We start from the raw sequence: 18,954 nt of genomic DNA, 5'->3' as shown, positions 1-18,954 counted from the left end.
AATTATTTTTTCTTATTCTTACATATAAACTCAATAAGCTTGTCTTGCTCTGGGAAAATAAAGTAATGGTATTTTTACTGGGGTTAAATTAAAAGTACAAATAAATTAGTCCTGTGTGCCTTCATGTGTACAAATAGTTCATTACTTTTCAAATTTAATAGACTCTCTTTTTTAAGCAGTTTAACAAAAATCTGAGCAGAAAGGACCCTTCATCTCCCTTTCTTCTGTTGTTAACATGTTGCATTAGTGTGAGACCTTTGTTATACTTGATGAGCCACTATTAATACATTATTAACTAAAGTCCTTAGTTTAGGGGCACCTGGGTTTCTCAGTGGGTTAAGCCTCTGCCTTCGGCTCAGGTCATGGTCTCAGGGTCCTGGGATCTGCTCAGCAGAGAGCCTGCTTCCTCCTCTCTCTCTGCCTACTTGTGATCTCTCTCTCTCTCTCTGTATCTGTGTTAAATAAATAAAATCTTTTAAAATAATAAAATCATAAAGTCCTTAGTTTACATTAGGGTTCATGTACATTCTATGGGGTTTAACAGAAGTAAAAGGACATGTATCCACCATTACATGGTCATAAAGAGTAGTCACTGTCCAGAAATCCTCTGTACTTCACCTGTTCATGCTTCCTTTCTACCATCCCTTCACCCCTAGCTCTGGCAGCTGCTGATCATTTTACTTTCTGTATGGTTTTTATCAGAATGTTGTATAGTTGGAATCATAATGTATGTAGTCTTTTCAGATTGCTTCCCTTCACTTAGCCACATGCATTTAAAGTTCCTCCATGACTTTGATAGCTAATTTCTTCTTAGTGCTATATAATAGTCCGTTGTCTGAGTATGCATCACAACCTGCTGTCTGTTCACCAACTGGAGGACATCTTGGTGGCTTCCAAGTTTGCACAGTGAAGAATAAAGCTACCGTAAACACCCATGTGCAGGTTTTGTGTGGACATAAGCTTTCAACTCCTTTAGGTGAATATTAAGGAGCATGCTTTCTGGGTTGTGCAGTGTGAGTGTATTTAGTTGCAAAAGAAACTGCCAAACTGTTCTCCCAAGTGGCTCTGTCATTTTGCATAACCACCAGCAAAGAATGTTAGTTCTTTTTTTTTTTTTTTTTTAAGATTTTATTTATTTATTTGACAGAAATCACAAACAGGCGGAGAGGCAGGCAGAGAGAGAGAGAGAGCAGGAAGCAGGCTCCCCACCAAGCAGAGGGCCTGGTGCGGGGCTCGATCCCAGAACTCTGGGATCACGACCCAAGCCGAAGGCAGAGGCTTTAATCCGCTGAGCCACCCAGGCACCCCAGAATGATAGTTCTTGATGCCAGTATTTGATATTGTGGTTTTTGGAGGGTTTTGGGGTGGGGTCTTTTGGTCATTCTAACAGGTGTGTAGTGGTAGCTTGTTGTTTTAAGTTGCAATTTTCTAAGGACAAATGATGTGCATCTTTTCTTAAGCTTATTTGCCATCTCTAATATCTCTTGGTGATGTTTCTGTTTAGATCCTTTGCCAGTTTTTTAATCAAGATATTTTAGTTTTTATTTCATCACACCCAGAATTTGCATTGAATTTTATTTGTTGAAGCATAATTGAAATGCAGTATTTTCAGGTGTATAGACTTAGTGATTCAGCAGTTACATAAATTGCAAGATGCTCATTGTAAGTGTAGTTACCAAATATCACCATACAAGTTATTAAATATTGACTATATTCCTTATGGTATACTTTCCATACCCATGACTTAACCTATTTCATAACTGGAATTTTGTACCTCTTAACTTCCTCACCTATTTTACCCATCCCCCTACACCCCTCCCCCTGGCACTCACCAGTTCTATTGGTGAGTCTATTTCTGTTTGTTCATTTGTTTTTGTTTCTTAGATTACACATATAAGGAAAATAAATCATATAAAAGTATCTAATCATATAATAAGTCTTCTTTACTAAGTATTTCTGACTTATTTTGCTTAGCATAATCCCTCTAGGTCCATCCATGCAAATGGATGGCTGAGTAATCTAACGTTGTATATATATATATACCACGTTTTCCTCATTCATCTAGTGATGGACACTTAGGTTGCTTCCATAGCTTGACTATTATAAGCAATGTTACAGTAAACATAGTAGTGCATTTATTTTTTCAAATTAATGTTTTTGGTTTTATTGGGTAAATAACCAGAAGTGAAATCACTGGATCATACAGTATTCCTGTTTCTGATTTTTTAAGGAACCTCCCTGCTGTCTTCTGTAGTGGCTACACCAGTTTACATTCCCACCAACAGTGCACAAAGGTTTCCTTTTCTCCACATCCTTGCTGAAACATCATTTCTTATCTTTTGGATACTGGCCACTCTGACAGATGTGAGGTGATACCTCATCGTGGCTTTGATTTGCATTTCCCTGATTATTAGTAATGTCTGAGCATCTTTTCATAAATCTGTTGGCCATCTGTGTTATCGCCTTTGGAAAAGTATCTATTCAGGTCGTCTTCCCATTTTTAATCAGATTATTTGTAGGGTGTTTTGTTTTTTAGGTGTTAAATTGTAGGAACTCTTTATATATTTTGGATATTAACCCCTTACTGGATATATCATTTGCAAGTATCTTCTTTTGGTATGTTGCCTTTTTGTTAATTTCTTTCACTGTGCCAAAGTTTAATTTGTTGTGGTCTCAAGTGTTTTTGTTTTTGCTTTCCTTGCCTGAGGAGACATATCTGGAAGAACATTAAGGCTAATGTCCAGAAGATTACTGCTCATGTTTTCTTCTAGGAGTTTTATGGTCTAAGATCTCAGTTTAGGTCTTAAATCTGTTTTGAGTTTATTTATTATGAGAAAGTGGTCTAGTTTCATGCTTTCGTATGTTTTGCATGTCCAGTTTTCCCAGCACCATTTATTGAAAGGCCTATCTTTTTCCTATTGTATGTTCCTGCCTACTCTATCATAGATTGGCCATATAAATGTGGGTTTACTTCTGGGCTCTCTATTTTGTTCCATCTGTCTATGTCTGTTTTTATACCAGTACCGTATATTGTTTAGATTATTAAGGGATTGTGATATCTCCAGCTTTTTTGTTCTTTCTCAAGGTTGCATTGGCTATGTCAGGTCTTTTGCAGTTCTATACAAATGTTAGCATTATTTGTTCTCGTTCTTTGAAAAATGCCATTGGTGTCTTGATAGTCCTTTATTAGGTATGTGTTTCGCAAATATTTTCTCCCAGTCCATGGCTTCTATTTTCATTCTCTTAATACTTCTATTTGCAGAGCAGAAGTTCTTAAGATCAACTTACCAATTTTTTTTTTGTTCTTTCAGGGATTGTGCTTTTGGTGTTGAATCTAAAAAGTCCTTTCTCTTTTAATGTTTGTTTCTCCATTTTTAGGCATGTACCATATAAATCCAATCTGATAATCTCCACTTTAGTAGGTGACTTTAATGCTTTTGTGTTGTGTTCATACTGATGTATTTGTAGTTTTCTATTTTATGTTATGTGTTCTTGTTTCCATGTTTCTTTCTCTGCCTACTTTTTCTCACTTCTATCAGATTCATCAGGTTTGCTTTATTTTTCTTCTCTTAATTATCTTTCTTCTATTAATTTAAAAAGTATAGTCCATTTCTAATCTTGAATCTAAAGTTATTTGGGGTTTTCATCTTCCTAAACAACTAGAAAAATGTGGAACTCCCAATTCTGATTGTCCTATCTCTTACATGTTCTCCAGGATTGTTGTTCCAATAGTATATTGAAGCCTTGGAAATGAATCATTCTTGCTTAGAGTTAGCCACAGGTTTACAAACTTCTGTGCTTGCTTTTTTTCCTGGCATATCTGTCCTTTCTAGTGAATCTAGTTTTCTTTCCTAAACTGTATCTTTTTTTAGTTCTTGAAACCTTTTCACTGATAATAAGCACTTGGGGGGAGTTTTTATAAAACTACCTTTACTTCTGCCCTCATTTCTGAGTAATAATTTTAACTAGATTTAAAATTCTAAGTTGGGGGGGCGCCTGGGTGGCTCAGTGGGTTAAAGCCTCTGCCTTCGGCTCAGGTCATGGTCTCAGGGTCCTAGGATTGAGCCCCTCATCTCTGCTGAGCAGAGAGCCTGCTTCCCCCCCTCTCTCTACACACCTCTCTGCTTACTTGTGATCTCTCTCTCTGTCAAATAAGTAAATAAAATCTTAAAAAATAAAAACTTAAAAAAATAAAATTCTAAGTCAGCCATTATTTTCTCCTATTTCTTTGAAGAATTTTTTTCATTGGCTTTGAACTCATTTGTTGCTATTAGGAAATTGCCATCTAATTACTGTTCCTTTGTGGGAAATCTGCCTTTTGTCTCAGCCTGCTTTTAAGATTTTTCTTTATCTTTGGTGTTCTGTAGTTCTACTACAACAGATCAATAGATGTAGAATTACTTTTAGTCTTGATGGCATTTGTTGTACTTCAGTCTGAAGATCTATTTAAACAATTCTCTAAGATTACTGGTTTTCATCTCTGAGCATATTAACTTACCCATTTTTTGTTTTTACTTTTTAAGATTTTACTTACTTATTTGAGAGAGACATATTAGCACCGTGGTGGGGAGTGGCAGGCAGGTGGAGAGGAATGAGCAGGGAGCCCAGTGTAGGGCTTGATCTCAGGGTCCTGGGATCATGACCTGAGCTGAAGGCGGATGATAAAGCGACTGAGCCATCCAGGTGCCCCTCAACTTAACCATTTTTATTTCCCTTTTATAACTCTTACTAAATACATGTGAGACCCTTTCAGTCTTCAGCCTTTTATTTTTCATTGCTTTGCCTCTGAGTTGCTTTCTGTGTTATTTCTTTAAGATTTCTCTCTTCTAGTTCATTAACTTTTTTTTAGCTTCAACTAATATTTTATTTTATTCATCAATTAAGTTTTGAATTTCAGTGACTGCATTTTTCAGTCTGAGGCTTTAGTAATATATAGTATGCTTTGTGGTTTAGAACTTAGAGCACAGGTACATTGCAGGGTTCAAATTCTAGCTTTACCACTTACTACCTGTGATTAAGTTATTTTTCTCATCAGTTAAATTAGGATAATAGTATAGATATACTATAGTTAGAGAATCTAATAGTTTAGAATGAGAATTATCAGAAGAATAAAGGGATTAAACAGTGTGGTAAGTGCTGTGTATTAACTGCTATTGTCACATTTGCATTTTTGTCTTACTTTTTATTTATTTTTTAAAGATTTTATTTATTTATTTATTTGATAGACAGAGATCACAAGTAGGCAGAGAGGCAGACAGAGAGAGAAGAGAGGAGGAAGCAGGCTCCCTCCTGTGCAGAGAGCCCGATGCGGGACTCGATCCCAGGACCAAAAGATCATGACCTGAGCCGAAGGCAGAGGCTTAACCCACTGAGCCACCCAGGTGCCCCCACAGTCATTATTTTAAATATATTTATTTTAAATTACCATCTTATCAGTTATCTGAAATCTAATCCTATTTTCTGTTGATTTTTTTCTCATGGATTGGGATTATTTTCCTATTAATTTAAAATTTGGGGTTATAAAAGTCTCTTCATTGAGGCTTTAACTGTAAGAATCTTCTTTCATCTAAGTGTACCACTGTGTCTCCAGATTTTGTTTCTGCCAGCCTGGAACAAATGTCTGTTAATAGCTTGGCATGGGGTATGACACATTCCTGGCACTCCAGTATTTAGAGATCAGATAGAAGTGACCAGAGAGGTTGAAAATAGAAAACCAAAGTTTAACAGAAGTTGAGGGAAAATACCTCATTTTTAAAGGAGGGATCTGGGTGAGTTATGAAAGTTTTATGCTGCTAAGAGAGAAGTAAGATGAGGTCAAAGGAGTTTCCATTGGATTTGATAATGTGGAAGGTTTCTGTGACTTTGAATGATTGTAGTACAGTAGTGTGGGGAGAATCTTTATGAAGTAAAAGATTGAAGACTGAGATTTTTTTTGTACTATACCTGATGCAATAAGAAAAAGATAAAGGAAAAAGTAGAGCTATCTGTAATATAGGTGACATGATTATAAATAATAAAGTTGTTTTGTTTTTATTTTTTCAAGATATTATTTATTTGACAGAGACACACCAAGAGAAGGAACACAGGCAGGGGGAGTGGGAGAGGGAGAAGCAGGCTTCCTGCTGAGCAGGGAGCCTGATGTGGGGCTCAATCCCAGGACCATGGGATCATGACCTGAGCCTAAGGTAGGCGCTTCAAATGACTGAGCCAACAAGGTGCCCCAATAATAAATTTCTATGTTAAAAAAATATCAAAAGCACCAAATAGCTAGAAATAAATTTAACAGAAGTTGTGTAAGACAACTACACTGATAACTGTGCGTAAAACACTGCTGAAAGAAATTAAATACATGGAGCTAGATACAACGTGTTCATGGATTAGAAGATTCAATATTGACATCAGTTGGTCCCAGCTTCTTTGATTTCATTACAATCCTGATCAAAATCCCAGTAGTGTTTGTTGTAAAAAAAAGAATCAGCAAGCTGATTCTAAAATTTAAAAAATTTGAAAATGCAAGGTATTAAGAATAGGCAAAGCAGAGAGAACAAGCTGATTGCATAATTTACATGTATATATACAAAAGATCTAAAATAGCCAAGATGGTCTTAAGATAGTTACAGTACCTGTTTGGAAGACTTGGCTTAAAATGAGAGTAAGACTGTGGTAGAGTTTAGTAGGTATTCTAATCAAGGGAATAGAGTCCAGAAATAGATGTAATTAAACACTTTTGACAAAGGCACCAGCTTTTCAGTAAATGGCAGTTAAGGCAGGTGGATATCCATGCTGAATAAATAAACCTTGGTCTATCTTAAGCCGTAAACAAAATTAATCTCAGATGGATGATAGACCTAGGTAAGAAAGCTAAAACTATGGTGTGAAAACTGAAGAATATTCTCATATTGACATTGGAGTAGGCAGAGGTTTAGTAGATAGCACAAAAATGCACTTGACCATAAAAAAAAAAAATCGATGTATTTTGGGGCTTCAAAGATATTTTAGAAATTCAGTTCGTCAAAAGATACCATTTGAGGATGGATAAAGAAGGCCTTTCTAGGGACGCCTGGGTGGCTCAGTTGGTTAAGCAGCTGCCTTCGGCTCAGGTCATGATCCCAGCGTCCTGGGATCGAGTCCCACATCGGGCTCCTTGCTCCACAGGGAGCCTGCTTCTCCCTCTGACTCTGCCTTCCACTCTGTCTGCCTGTGCTCGCTCTCACTCTCTCTCTCTTACAAATAAATAAATAAAATCTTTAAAAAAAAAAAAAAAAAAAAAAAAAAAAAAAAAAAAAAAAGAAGGCCTTTCTAAACAAGACCTCAAACTCAGATGATGGTAAAGGGAAAAAATTGCAGCTTAGATAAATTGTCTCCACTCCCCAAAAAAGGAAGAAAGCAAGCAAGAAAGACCTGAAATATAAAAGTTCTCATTAGCAGCTTCAAGAAACTGGGAGAACATTTGCTGCATAATTATAATATATGAAAAGCACCGTGAGATAAAATAATGGCTCCTCAAAGATGTCCTAATTTCCAGAGCCCGTGAAGGTAGCAGATGGAATCTTAATGAGGGAGATTATCGGAGAGAACCCAGCATAATCACAAAAGCACTTACAGGTGGAAGAGGGAGAAGTCCAGAGTGATGGCGATAGGAAGAGAACTGCACTGACCTTGGCCTTCGAAGGTGGAGGAATGGAGACACAAGGATTCCAGGTGGCCTCTAAAAACTGGAAAAGACAAGGAAATGAATTCTTCCTAGAGCTTCCAGAAGAAATCCAATCCTGCCAACACCTTGATTTTAGTCCAGCAAGTCCCATTTTAGACTTCTGATCTCCAGAAGTGTAAGATAATGAATTCATGCTGTTTTAAGCCACTAAATTTATGTAGTTAGAGCAGCAATAGGAAGCTATGCATACTGGTTATCAGTAAAAGAGACAAGTAAACCTAGATGTCCAATAAGTACAGTTAAAAACACTGAGTACCACTAGTAATCAGAGAAATCAAATTTAAATGAGATCTGTTTTACCTATTAGATTAGCAGAAATTTTCATAGATATTATCCATCCAGTCTTCTCAAGAATCCAAGAGTCTCTTATTCATTGTTGGTGATAGTCTTAATAAGAAAGATGTTTGGGACGCCTGGGTGGCTCAGTTGGTTAAGCGGCTGCCTTCGGCTCAGGTCATGATCCCAGCGTCCTGGGATCGAGTCCCACATCGGGCTCCTTGCTTGGCGGGGAGCCTGCTTCTCCCTCTGCCTCTGCCTGCCACTCTGTCTGCCTGTGCTTGCTTTCGCTTCTCACTCTATGACAAGTAAATAAATAAAATCTTAAAAAAAAAAAAAAAAAAAAGAAAGATGTTTGAGAGGGAAAATCCATCAAAATTAATAAAATAATAAAGATTATTTCCTTGTGTATACCTGTATATAACTTGAATCTTTCACAGGGAGTATCTTTCCATATCACTTGTGAAACTATTTTTCAGTGCATAAAGAAACCGAGTCCAAGGGCAATACAAAAAAACCAACAAATGCAAAACAGAAGATGCATGTTGAGAGTGGGGAGCAGGAAGGGGTGCAGGGGGAGAGAGACAGGCATACTGCCTGCCGGATTTTAGGCTGGGGTGACAGCAACATTAGCTAGAGTTAATCATTTTCCCTCCTCATCACACAGCTGCTCTGTCTACATCTTCTCTCACATCTGTTGCCAACATTCTGTTTATTGCATCTGTCTGTGGAAGTATCCGTACCCCCCACCCCCGGTCCTCTAAGAGATGTGGCTAAAAGCTCAGTCTGTTAGCCATGTCTGCACTTATGGTGCAGCTGCTGCCTGGATTAAGTACTCATCATGAAAGAGATGTTTTCCATGGACACATGTGCCCTTAACAGTCATCTTGTGGTTTTATACACCTCCTAATCGTCTTGAAACAAGTACTTACGGTGGTGAGCATTTGGTAATGGAGGTAATTGTCAAATCACTGTCATAAACTCAAAACTAGTATGGCAGCTATTCTTCAAGTACTAATTTATATAAATAAGATTTTTTTTAATATTAAAAGTAAACTCATTGAGCAGCATAAGTAGGTGCTCAGGCCAGGATTGGAGGTGGCTGATGATGTTACCAGCCTTTAAACTTCTAAAAATGCATGAAGCCAGATGGGCCCACAGGTCTTCTTCCTTGCTCCCTTCTCCTTTCTTGCATGGCTGTTTAAACACCCCAGCATGTTACCATGAACATTCAGGCAAACACCGCTCAGCCGTGAGTTCCCAGTGAATAGCATGAATTTAATATTTCTGGTTTTGGAATACATAGGTAGAGGGCAGCTATCTGGTTAGGAGGTGGATGTGTCTAGTCATTGTAGACTGTTGTCCAGAAAGCGTTTATGGCTTCATTGGCCAAAACCCCCTCATTCTAGGGACAAGAAACTGATGCCTAAGAAGAAGAGTGCCTGAGCATGTTGCTATTAGTGCGGAGGCCAGGACAGAAATCTCTCCCACTTGGGGGTCAGGGATCTTTTCTGAACATCTGCCTTCTTCATGTACCTTACTTGGGTGGCATCCTTATGCTTTCCTTGGACTTTGTTACACATTAGCAGTTTAAATTTACTCTTAAGGTTTCAACTTCAGACAAAATTTCCGTATTCTGGATGAGTTCAGGTCTCTAGCTAGCAGGCAGGCTTTACAAGCTGTGACAGGGTAACCTACCACCAGTTGAGCTCTTTGTCATTAAGGGCCTTGTGAATTGCCTAGTTCAAGAACTGACCATAGGTCCACTTAGCTGGTGGCTCCAGAAAAAACTTTACCCTGTGGTGGCTTCGTAATGTGTCAGTATACATAGGCTGAACCACGTTTTCCAGAATACCCGTTCTTTTATGTTTCTGGTTGGGGTGGAGCCCAGAGGAGATTCTTGTTGGAGATTTGGAGGGCACATGTGATGTAGCAGTCCTTTTTATCACCTAAATGTTGTGCTTTTGAGCCAGCTTCCCTTGTTAGCAAGAGGCAGCAGGGGACCAGCAACTGCTGTATCTGCTCCAGGTTCCTGCTTTACCTCCTCTAACCCCGGCCTCACCTGGTGCGTGCACACAAGCCCCCCCAACCTTCCCCATTCCAAAGCCAGAGGCAACACAAGTGAACATGGTTTTAGTCTCTACTCGTGACTTCAACTTGTTGCCTATGGTTCTAGCTTGTGGCTGTCTGTCTTTCCTGGATACTGCTAGCCCCGAAGATTTCAAACTCCAGCTCAGGGCAAAGGTGGCCCTTACAGACTGCCTTAGAAACTCCTGCAATTACAGAAGTTAAACTCCTGTAAATTAATACGTATTCTGTTTCATACACACTCATCTAGTGGTTTTGCTTCTCTGGTTAAACCATTACTGCCACGCACCTGTTCCCAAGGAAGTCACTGTATTATTCACCTTACGTAGCAGCTTAAACAGTTTCTGTGGGACAGTACAACTTTGGACATCCAGGATCCCATCCTCTGGAATTCTCCAACTTTCAGAATCCTTCCATACTCCTAAAGAACAGAAAATAAACTAAAAGCCCCAACCCTCTTTGATGAAGCATCATTTGACACTCAACAACAACAGAATGGACCCGAGCACTGGCAGAGGAGAGAGCAGCTCCGTCCAGCAGGAGGCAGAAGAAAACTGAAAGGACAGGGATCAGAGTACAAGTGAGCCTGAGTAACAGCAGGGGCCACAGCTAGAAGTCAGGAAAGGCAATAGACCTAGATCCTGAATGGAAGAGAAAAGCTAGAACTCCTCTGAAGTTTTGGTAGTAAAAAAGCTTGTCCTAAGCAGCCCTGTGATCTTATGTACCTCACAAGGCACTGGGTTTCTGCTGGACACTTGGAGATGCCCATCTACACCACATACACCACAGGCAGTAGGGCTGGAGTTTGGTAAAAATACCCCTTTGTCCTGACTGCCCTGGGTACCAGTGATCCACAGTGTGTTCAGATATAAAAAAATCATTAAAGATGCTCTTTCAAGGAATATTGACTTATCACCTAGACAGCGTACAAGTGACTTTCCGTATAATTATTCAGGATATAGTTAAATGTTCCAGATGCTTGGGATTTTATTAGATGCTGAATACAAAGGAGGGCGTGGAGGAAACTTATCTGAAGAGCTATCTTCGTGGTCTCCAGTAATCTTTACCTTGTAATAAGCCCTCCAGTTGTTGAAATGACTAGTTAGTGAAGAAAGAAAACAGACCTTCCAGAAAGTGCCTCTGGCCTGTGATGCTTAGGTGTTGCAAGTCAAGGGAGCAATCAGGTGGTGACCTAGAAAGTGGGGAAAATACTCAATGGGAGACTGCTTCCACCTCACCTCAGTGGCTGGTTGTGCCATTAGACCTGTGGCTTTGCCCAGGAGGTCACCGTGTTTTACTAATGGACTAATGGGTGAGAAACCTACAAGCAAGCTATCCTCTTGGACTTCTAAAGAAAACAATTTTCCTGGAGTCATAATACCACTTTACTGTGAACTTCCCCACTCCCCCTGCTCTTTCCATCTTTGTGATCCATCAGATGGTGGTGTTCATGATTGTGGCTTTTGAGCAACAAAGTAGAGTTTCTTGTTTCTCAGTATGGTCTGTTAAGGATGACAGGCAAGTCTGTCCATGTGCTTTAAGTTAGCTTCATTGTTTCAGCACTTTTTTAGCTGTGATTTCCATAGTCCTTGTCTATTCCCACAGGACCCTGAACAGAGATCACACTTTTCGTCTTTCTTGGTTACTGCCTCTCTCTGATTCTGTGATTCCTGTGACGCCGGGTTAGCACTTGCTTCCAAGAATACTTGATGCCCCAGTGATCTAATTTTGAAATAATTCCATTGTCCTTGAAGTCGGGCTGTAAGAGTCTGAATAGCAAAGAATATCCCCTATTCTAAAAATAAGGGAATTTGGGTGAGCCTCGTTGGGGGAAAAAGCGTTGTGGTGGGTTTATGTTAATTAACGGTGGGTGAGGGTTCTCGACCTAGTTTGGTGCAGGAGAGCATGTTTCTAGAGCTGATGCCTCAGAACTTAGGTCTGTTCCCTATCCGGATTACCTCTGGGTCTTGATCCAGTCTGGGTGCCTCCCTTCCGGTCAGGCCCAGGGCTCCTTCTTCTGCATCCTGTGACTCGTAGGCATACCTGCGACTCTCGGCCCACGTAAAACAAGATTCTGAACACACCATTTCTTTCTGGATACAAATGCCAGTCTGCTGCCCTCCTCTGTTTTCCTTAAGGTTGAAAGTAGAATTTAGCACTTCCTGGCCTAAAACCAAAGGCAGAAGAAAGGAATGTGAAGCTTAAGATACTACCTAAGATCATATTGACATAGTTTTTCCTTAAATACTATTTTGGCATATAATAAAATCAGACCTTCCAGCTACACCAGAGTCCAGGAAAGAAAGCACTTTAGACAGAGAAAAAAAAAATCTAAAAAGGATAATTATTTTAATAGCTGTCCTTGGGGAAAACACAGATAAGGGTAAAGCTGCCCCAAATTAACAATTAGGTAAATGCTGGGGATTATAGCACAGCAGGATTTAGTATTCCATTTCTTTTTTTTTTCTTTAAAGATTTTATTCATTTATTTGACAGACAGAGATCACAAGTAGGCAGAGAGGCAGTCAGAGAGAGAAGAAAGCAGAGAGAGAGGAGGAAGCAGGCTCCCCGAGGAGCAGAGAGACCGATGCGGGGCTCGATCCCAGGACTCTGGGATCATGACCTGAGCTGAAGGCAGAGGCCTCAACCCACTGAACCACCCAGGCACTCCTAGTATTCCATTTCTAAAACAAAGCACAATGCTGCCAAAAACTGAATGAATGTGATTGCAGCTATCTGTGGTTTTGACCGATGTACTTGTAGCTGTGAAAGTTTGACCTGAGCTGAAATGCCTCACTGAGTCAGCCCTTTCTGTGTCCTTGTCCCTGCAGCGCGAATTTGTCCAAGGCTGCCTGGGGAGCGTTAGAGAAGAATGGCACCCAGCTGATGATCCGTTCCTATGAGCTTGGGGTCCTTTTCCTGCCATCAGCATTTGTAAGTTCACATTTGAAACTGCCTGAGTGGTCACATGTGAAGCAGGTTGGATTTTTATGTTCTCTTCTTTTGATCATGATGACCTGCCCGAGGGCAGGAGGTGGCAGGGCCAGGGTTCTAACCGAGAGCCTGTGCTCTCAACTGCTGGCCTGTGCTAACAGATATATTTAGCACTCACTATTCTGGGTGCCATGAGATTGCTGCTCTCAGGAAGCATACCTGATGACAGACTGAAGATAATTGCGTTGGGTAAAGTTAATCACATGTTTCACAGGATTTAAATATTGTTAAGATTCATTACAAGATGGTAGTGACAGGTCACCAAAGGGATGAGTCAGGCAAGAGCAAGATGTTCTTTTGGAGGAGGTCTTTGGAAGCTAGAAGATTTAGTAGGGCGCGGGGGAGGGGGTTGGTGGGGGAGGATGCCTCGAGTTTAGGCTAGGCAGAGAGGAGAGGGAAGGGCATCCCATGTTGGAAGTGGCATTAACATAAGTCAGGAGGCAGGGACGCTCACAACATCTGCTTGAGAAGGAGGTCAGAAGGTCACAGAGGCCCTGTGCAGTCAGACTCACTGGTAAGCCTGCTAGAAACACCCCACAGTGGAAGCTGTGTCTCTCTCTTGAGGTGCCTAGCCCAGCCAGCTTGTCTCCCACCTTGGAACAACTCTTGGTTTCTGCAGCTAACACCAGACAGTATGGCTGCTTTTCATGTAGGGACTGGCTGTGCAGGCCTTCTGATTTCTAAACACTAAAACCACTCTTGGCCCAGAGAGACTTTCCCACTCGGAGGGGCACACAGACCCCAAGACCACCTATCTTGCCCCTCACATTCACTCACACATTTGGTGGAATGCAGTCAGAACTGCCCACACAATAAGATGGTTAATGCTTTTCTTTGCCTTTTTTCTTTTCTTCTCCCCCTTTTTTTTTTCGCCACCTGCTATAGTTGAACTTATGAGAACACACACATGATGCAGCTCCATTGTAAACCGCTTGGACTAGACCAGAATATTTAAGGGAGTGCTGTGTACTTGTCCTCAGGCTTCAGTCCAGACCCATGTGACATGTAGGCATAGTCTGGAAGGTTCCAGAGAGCACACCACCACCACCACCACCCCAACGCCAGCCTGACCGTATTCTACTATCCCTCCCTTCTACACTCCAGAAAAAAGTCCTCTTCTCCGTCTCTCTCCTCCCTTTGTCAGTCTTCATCCTTTTCTTCTCCAACTCAGAGTTTTGCTACAGAGCTGTCAAATAAGTTTCTCCTAAGGGTAATTATCGTGAAATTCTAGCACATTCTGTTTGTTTTCTACAGAGTCAGAGCAGATTCTTACACTGCTTACAGCTGCTTCCCCCTTCATTTCCTTGGAGGTAGATGGTTCCCCCTTTGCTATAGACAAGGATGTGACTTTCCTAGGGTTCCACAGCTCAGTGGGCTCCAGCTCTCAAGCCACCATCTCTAACTGATCCCTCCTGTGATCTTTCAGCTTTATCACAGAAAAATAATAAATTCATAACACTAGGGTAATAATGGTAATTTGGTGTGACTAGGTGTGACTATAGTGACCATAGCTTTGAACTAAGGCCAAGATTATTTCCCAATAATAAGGAATAAATCCCATATCTCTCTTGTTTGGCTTTGGTTGCCCATGTCTGCAGAATTCTGGACATTTCTAACTGTGCTGACTCGATTACTCATCATGAAAATGATAATGTGAAAGACAACTTAAGGTCCTCTAGACCCTGCTTAGCTAATTTTTACTTCTGATTCTATTTCTGACTATATGTTAGCGACAGCTAATAGAAGAAAAAATAGGCATAATCATTTAGAATCCCCAAATTAGACTATTCTATACTATTACAATAAGAAGGAGCCCCCATTATAGTACTTTCTCGATAAGAGATTCAGTTATATATAAAGACTATCAGGCAAGAATATTAAAAATGGATTCTGCCCTCCTATGCTGTGCTGATAGATTTAAAGGTGAGGCTCCAAGCACGGTGACTGTGTAATTAACATAGTGACTGAAAAGTCAGTGTTTTGTCGAGCAGTCCGGGTTTCTTGGCCAGATCTTAGAACAGTGCTACAAAGCAGGCTTTCTCTGTAACACTAGTAAGGACCCAAAACCATCACTATCTTGTCAGACACCCAAAACTTTCACTATCTTGTCAGACATTCTCTTTTCTGGGTGGATTCTCTGTGTCCTTCACTGAACTATAAATTATTTGGGCAGGGTGCCAAAATGAGGCATGTGGACAAAACAGAGAAGTATTTTATCTGGGCGCCTGGTTGGCTCAGTGGGTTGAGTATCCAGCTCTTGGTTTGGGCTCAGGTCATAATCTCAGAGTTGTGGGATCGAGCCCTGTGTCGGGTGGGATCGAGCCCTGTGTCAGGCGGGCTCTGCATTTGGCAGGGTGTCTGCTTGGTAAAAGGCGAAAGATTTATGCGATCTGAAGAGAAACCAGAGTATAGGGTGTCTGCTTGGAATTCTCTCTCTTCCTTCCCTCTGTCCCTTCACACCTCTCTCTCTCTCTCTTTCTTTCTCTTTCTCTCAAAAAAAAAAAAAAAAAAAAAATGTGTTAGACCTCGCCCTCCCAAGAAGCCTACTAGTCAAGCTAAGCAAGAAGGTCATTCTAAAAAGGTACTTTCATTGAGAGATGTCCAGGTGCCGAGACCTGTGAGAGAAGTAACTGGCCTGAGTGAGCAGACCCCCAAGGGCTGAAAGTGGGTATTTGGATCCTTTTCATTGCTCTTGACAGAAGCTAACTTGAGCTTCCATAAGCCTACAACAGAGCTGCTGAAAGGCATGTCATGGAATCAGTGGCACAAGACGGGGGGCGGGGGGCAGAGTGGGCCACCCTGGGGCCCTGAGCAGTGTACCACCTGTCTGGGGGCTGCCACTGGTAACACCTCCACGGTGGCTTGTCCCCTCATTTGCCAGTTATTCCGCATTTAAAGACTGCTCAAGTTGTCTGCTTTTTACACCTCTGTACGGCCCTGCCCCTGTCCTGTAATAGTGGGCCTGTTTCCCAGACAAGGGCAGATTATTGTGAGCTAGGAAGCCATCCCAGAGGTAGCCACTGCCTGAGGGAGTCACCCGTGAGTGAGTTGATGTGTGTTTTATCAGTCTGTATAAAACCATGTCAGGAAAATTGCAACAGAGGAGACTGTCCTTAAGCTACTCTATCACTTACTGGTGTGTGAAGCTTCTGGAAAACCAGTAGACCTTTGCTTGGTCTCTGCAGAATTCACAGAATTAACATATAAACCATAAGGGTTTTTTGTTTTGTTTTATTTTGTTTTTAAGATTTTATTTATTTATTTGACAGAGAGAGATCACAAGTAAGCAGAGAGGCAGGCAGAGAGAGAGGAAGGGAAGCAGGCTCCCCGCTGAGCAGAGAGCCCTATGCGGGACTCGATCCCAGAACCCCGAGATCATGACCTGAGCCGAAGGCAGCGGCTCAACCCTCTAAGCCACCCAGGCACCCTAAACAAGGTTTTGACGCTGAGGGCAGCCTAAAGATCTTTGCCACAAGGTGATTTGTCGTTTTGCTGAGGTAATTCGAACACAGTGAGACATTTAACTTGTGAAGGAGAGACTATGCAGCACAACTCCATAGCTCCCTCCTCAGAATGTCTCCCAGACTCGTCACTGAACATTCCGGCCCGCCTGGAATGATGCAGTCACTCTGTTCAGCTCCACCAGCTCCCCAAGCCTCCAGTTCAGTAGCCCTGGGAGTGGGAGGAGGAATGAGATGGCATCTTCATTCTCATGAATTTCATGGATAAGGTCAGAAACGGATTATAGTATGTGATGAGAACTGTGGTATAGGGGGTTCACGGTATAAGGACTCTGAGAAAAGGAGCATGTAGTCTGCCTGGGGGCCTGGGGAAGGCTTTTGTCAGAAGATGACATTTGACCTGGGTCTTGAAAAATGAGTTACGAGCTTAAACCCCCATCAAGGGAGATGAGGCTTCCAGCCAGAGAGAACAGTGATGTTGTATTTGAGGAACGGCAGGCCATTCCACGTGCCTGGGAAGGCGCTGGGATGTGGGCCATAGAATTTGAGGCTGGACTCCTGTGCCAAAGGACACTGGCAAGCAGGACCCACTGGAATTATACTTTGTCTCATGTGGACAGTAGAAAACCACTAGTTTTTTAAGCAGGATTAATGATGTCATTGGTAAGACATAAGATACTTCTCCAATTATGAGTATAATTTGTTATATTACTCAAAAGGTAACTGAAGATAAGGGCCTTGTGAATCTCACCAAAATCCTCTTCATCACTTAAGACATACTATTATAAAAGTTTAATTAATGATTACTATTACTGTCATCCTACCGTCCTAGCTCAAAGTGTACAGTCATCTCTGGTGACTCTTTTATACCCAAGTTTTGCTGCTTAATGCTGCTTGATAATCAGTCACCTCTGGCCATTCCTGCTGCCACTGTGTCAAGGGTGTTTCATCTCCTGGTAATGGGATCCTCCCACCATGCTTCCCAAGGCAGCCTCCAAGCTGCTCTGCACCCAGCTGCCGGAGTGTCTTTGTAGACCACACATCAGGCCCATCACCCACCTTCAAATCTCATAAGATAGAAGCCAGGCTCCTTAGCATGACCTGCTGTTCTCTTCATGTCCTGACTCCTGACTCCCCAAGCCTAACCACCTCTCTCTCTTTCCTGGCCCTCATGTTCAGCCATACAGAATTTGTTCCTACTATAAGCCCATCTGTGTTCTCCAGAGAAACAGAACCAATAGGATATATAGATACATATAGAGAAAGATTTATGATGAGGAATTGGCTCGCATGATTTTGGGGCTAGGAAGTTCTAACCTCTATCAGAGAGAGACCCAGGAGAGCTGGGGGTGTATTTCCACCAGCTGTGGAGCCTGACGGTCTGAGGATCAGGAGAGTTGATGCTTTCAATCCCGATCTAAGTTTGGGAGAAGACCCATGTTCCAGCCAACAGAGAGCAAATTCACCCTTCTGCAGCTTTTTTGTTATAGTTAGGCCCTCAACAGATTGGGCAATGCCCACTTACAGTGCGGAGTCAGAGGCTGTCTGCTCTATTCAGTCCACTGACTCAAATGCTAATCTCATCCAGAAACACCCTCAGAGACCCCCCAGCGTGACGTTTAACCAGTTATCTGGTATCCGATGGCCCAGTCAAGTGGATGCCTAATAACCGTCTTGCCACCATTCATCAGCCTTAATCTGTATCAGGAACAGTACCCCTACACCCCTAAACCCACCTGCCTCCCCTCTCTCCAGTCTAGGTGCCCCTCCTCTGCATCCCACAGCTTTCTAGAATGCGACTCATCACATATCCCTTGTATTATCATTTACTTGTGTATCTCCTTGACTGGACTGTGAGCTCCTTTCTCCTAGGGCTTGGTACATCTGTTCGTTGATGTTGCTTCCTTTCAGTTCCTAGTGTACACACTGGGCTTTGTGTGATCATGGCAAACAGGGAGAAAAGTGGCTGTGCATACCACAGGGATTTAGCCCAGTGGATGTTGTGTGTAGTAGGGGTTCAGATGTGTTCGTAAGCAATTTGCAGTATAGAATCGCTCACCTGTTTTGTTGAAATTAAAGCATGTGTGCACACACTTAGTCCGATGCGCTGCTTGCAAATGCCTATCCCTGTGTGTTTAATAGATGTTCTTAAAATTTCTGTATCTGTTCATTTCAAAAAGGTTACTAATGGGAATGGGTTTGTTATAAAATGAGGCCTTGTGTTTCCCTCTTCAGTACTAGTAAGACATGCCTTTTAAATGTTTTTGGTTACAAGTTTGCCAAAAAGACTTAATACCCAGTTCTGTAATCATTTCTCTAACTGGACATCATCCAGAATCTGGTTTCTTGAGATCAGCCTACCTTTGTATTTCTTAGAGAGCTCCATGTCCAAAACACCCACGTTTCTGAGTGATCAGCAAC

The 18,954-nt window shown here is 41.6% G+C and overlaps 1 protein-coding gene across 5 annotated transcripts in view; it reads left to right on the top strand.

The window, feature by feature from the left end:
* Positions 1 to 18,954, top strand: part of TDP1 (tyrosyl-DNA phosphodiesterase 1) — a 90,298-nt gene that overhangs the window by 51,982 nt on the left and 19,362 nt on the right. For 4 of the 5 annotated variants that reach the window (XM_045071350.1, XM_004739070.3, XM_045071345.1 and 1 more), the window contains one exon: positions 12,910 to 13,012. The exons of the other annotated variant lie outside the window; for it this stretch is intronic. In XM_045071350.1, coding sequence (XP_044927285.1) covers positions 12,910 to 13,012 — 103 coding nt within the window. The remainder of the gene's footprint in view (positions 1 to 12,909; positions 13,013 to 18,954) is intronic. 5 annotated transcript variants of the gene reach the window in all.

The sequence above is a fragment of the Mustela putorius genome, unplaced genomic scaffold (assembly GCF_011764305.1).
Source record: "Mustela putorius furo isolate JIRA1106 unplaced genomic scaffold, ASM1176430v1.1 tig00000129_pilon_pilon_pilon, whole genome shotgun sequence".
Classification (NCBI taxonomy): Eukaryota; Metazoa; Chordata; class Mammalia; order Carnivora; family Mustelidae; genus Mustela; species Mustela putorius.
The sequence above is the reverse complement of the archived record's forward strand: the minus strand, read 5'-3'. Positions and strand labels throughout refer to the sequence as shown.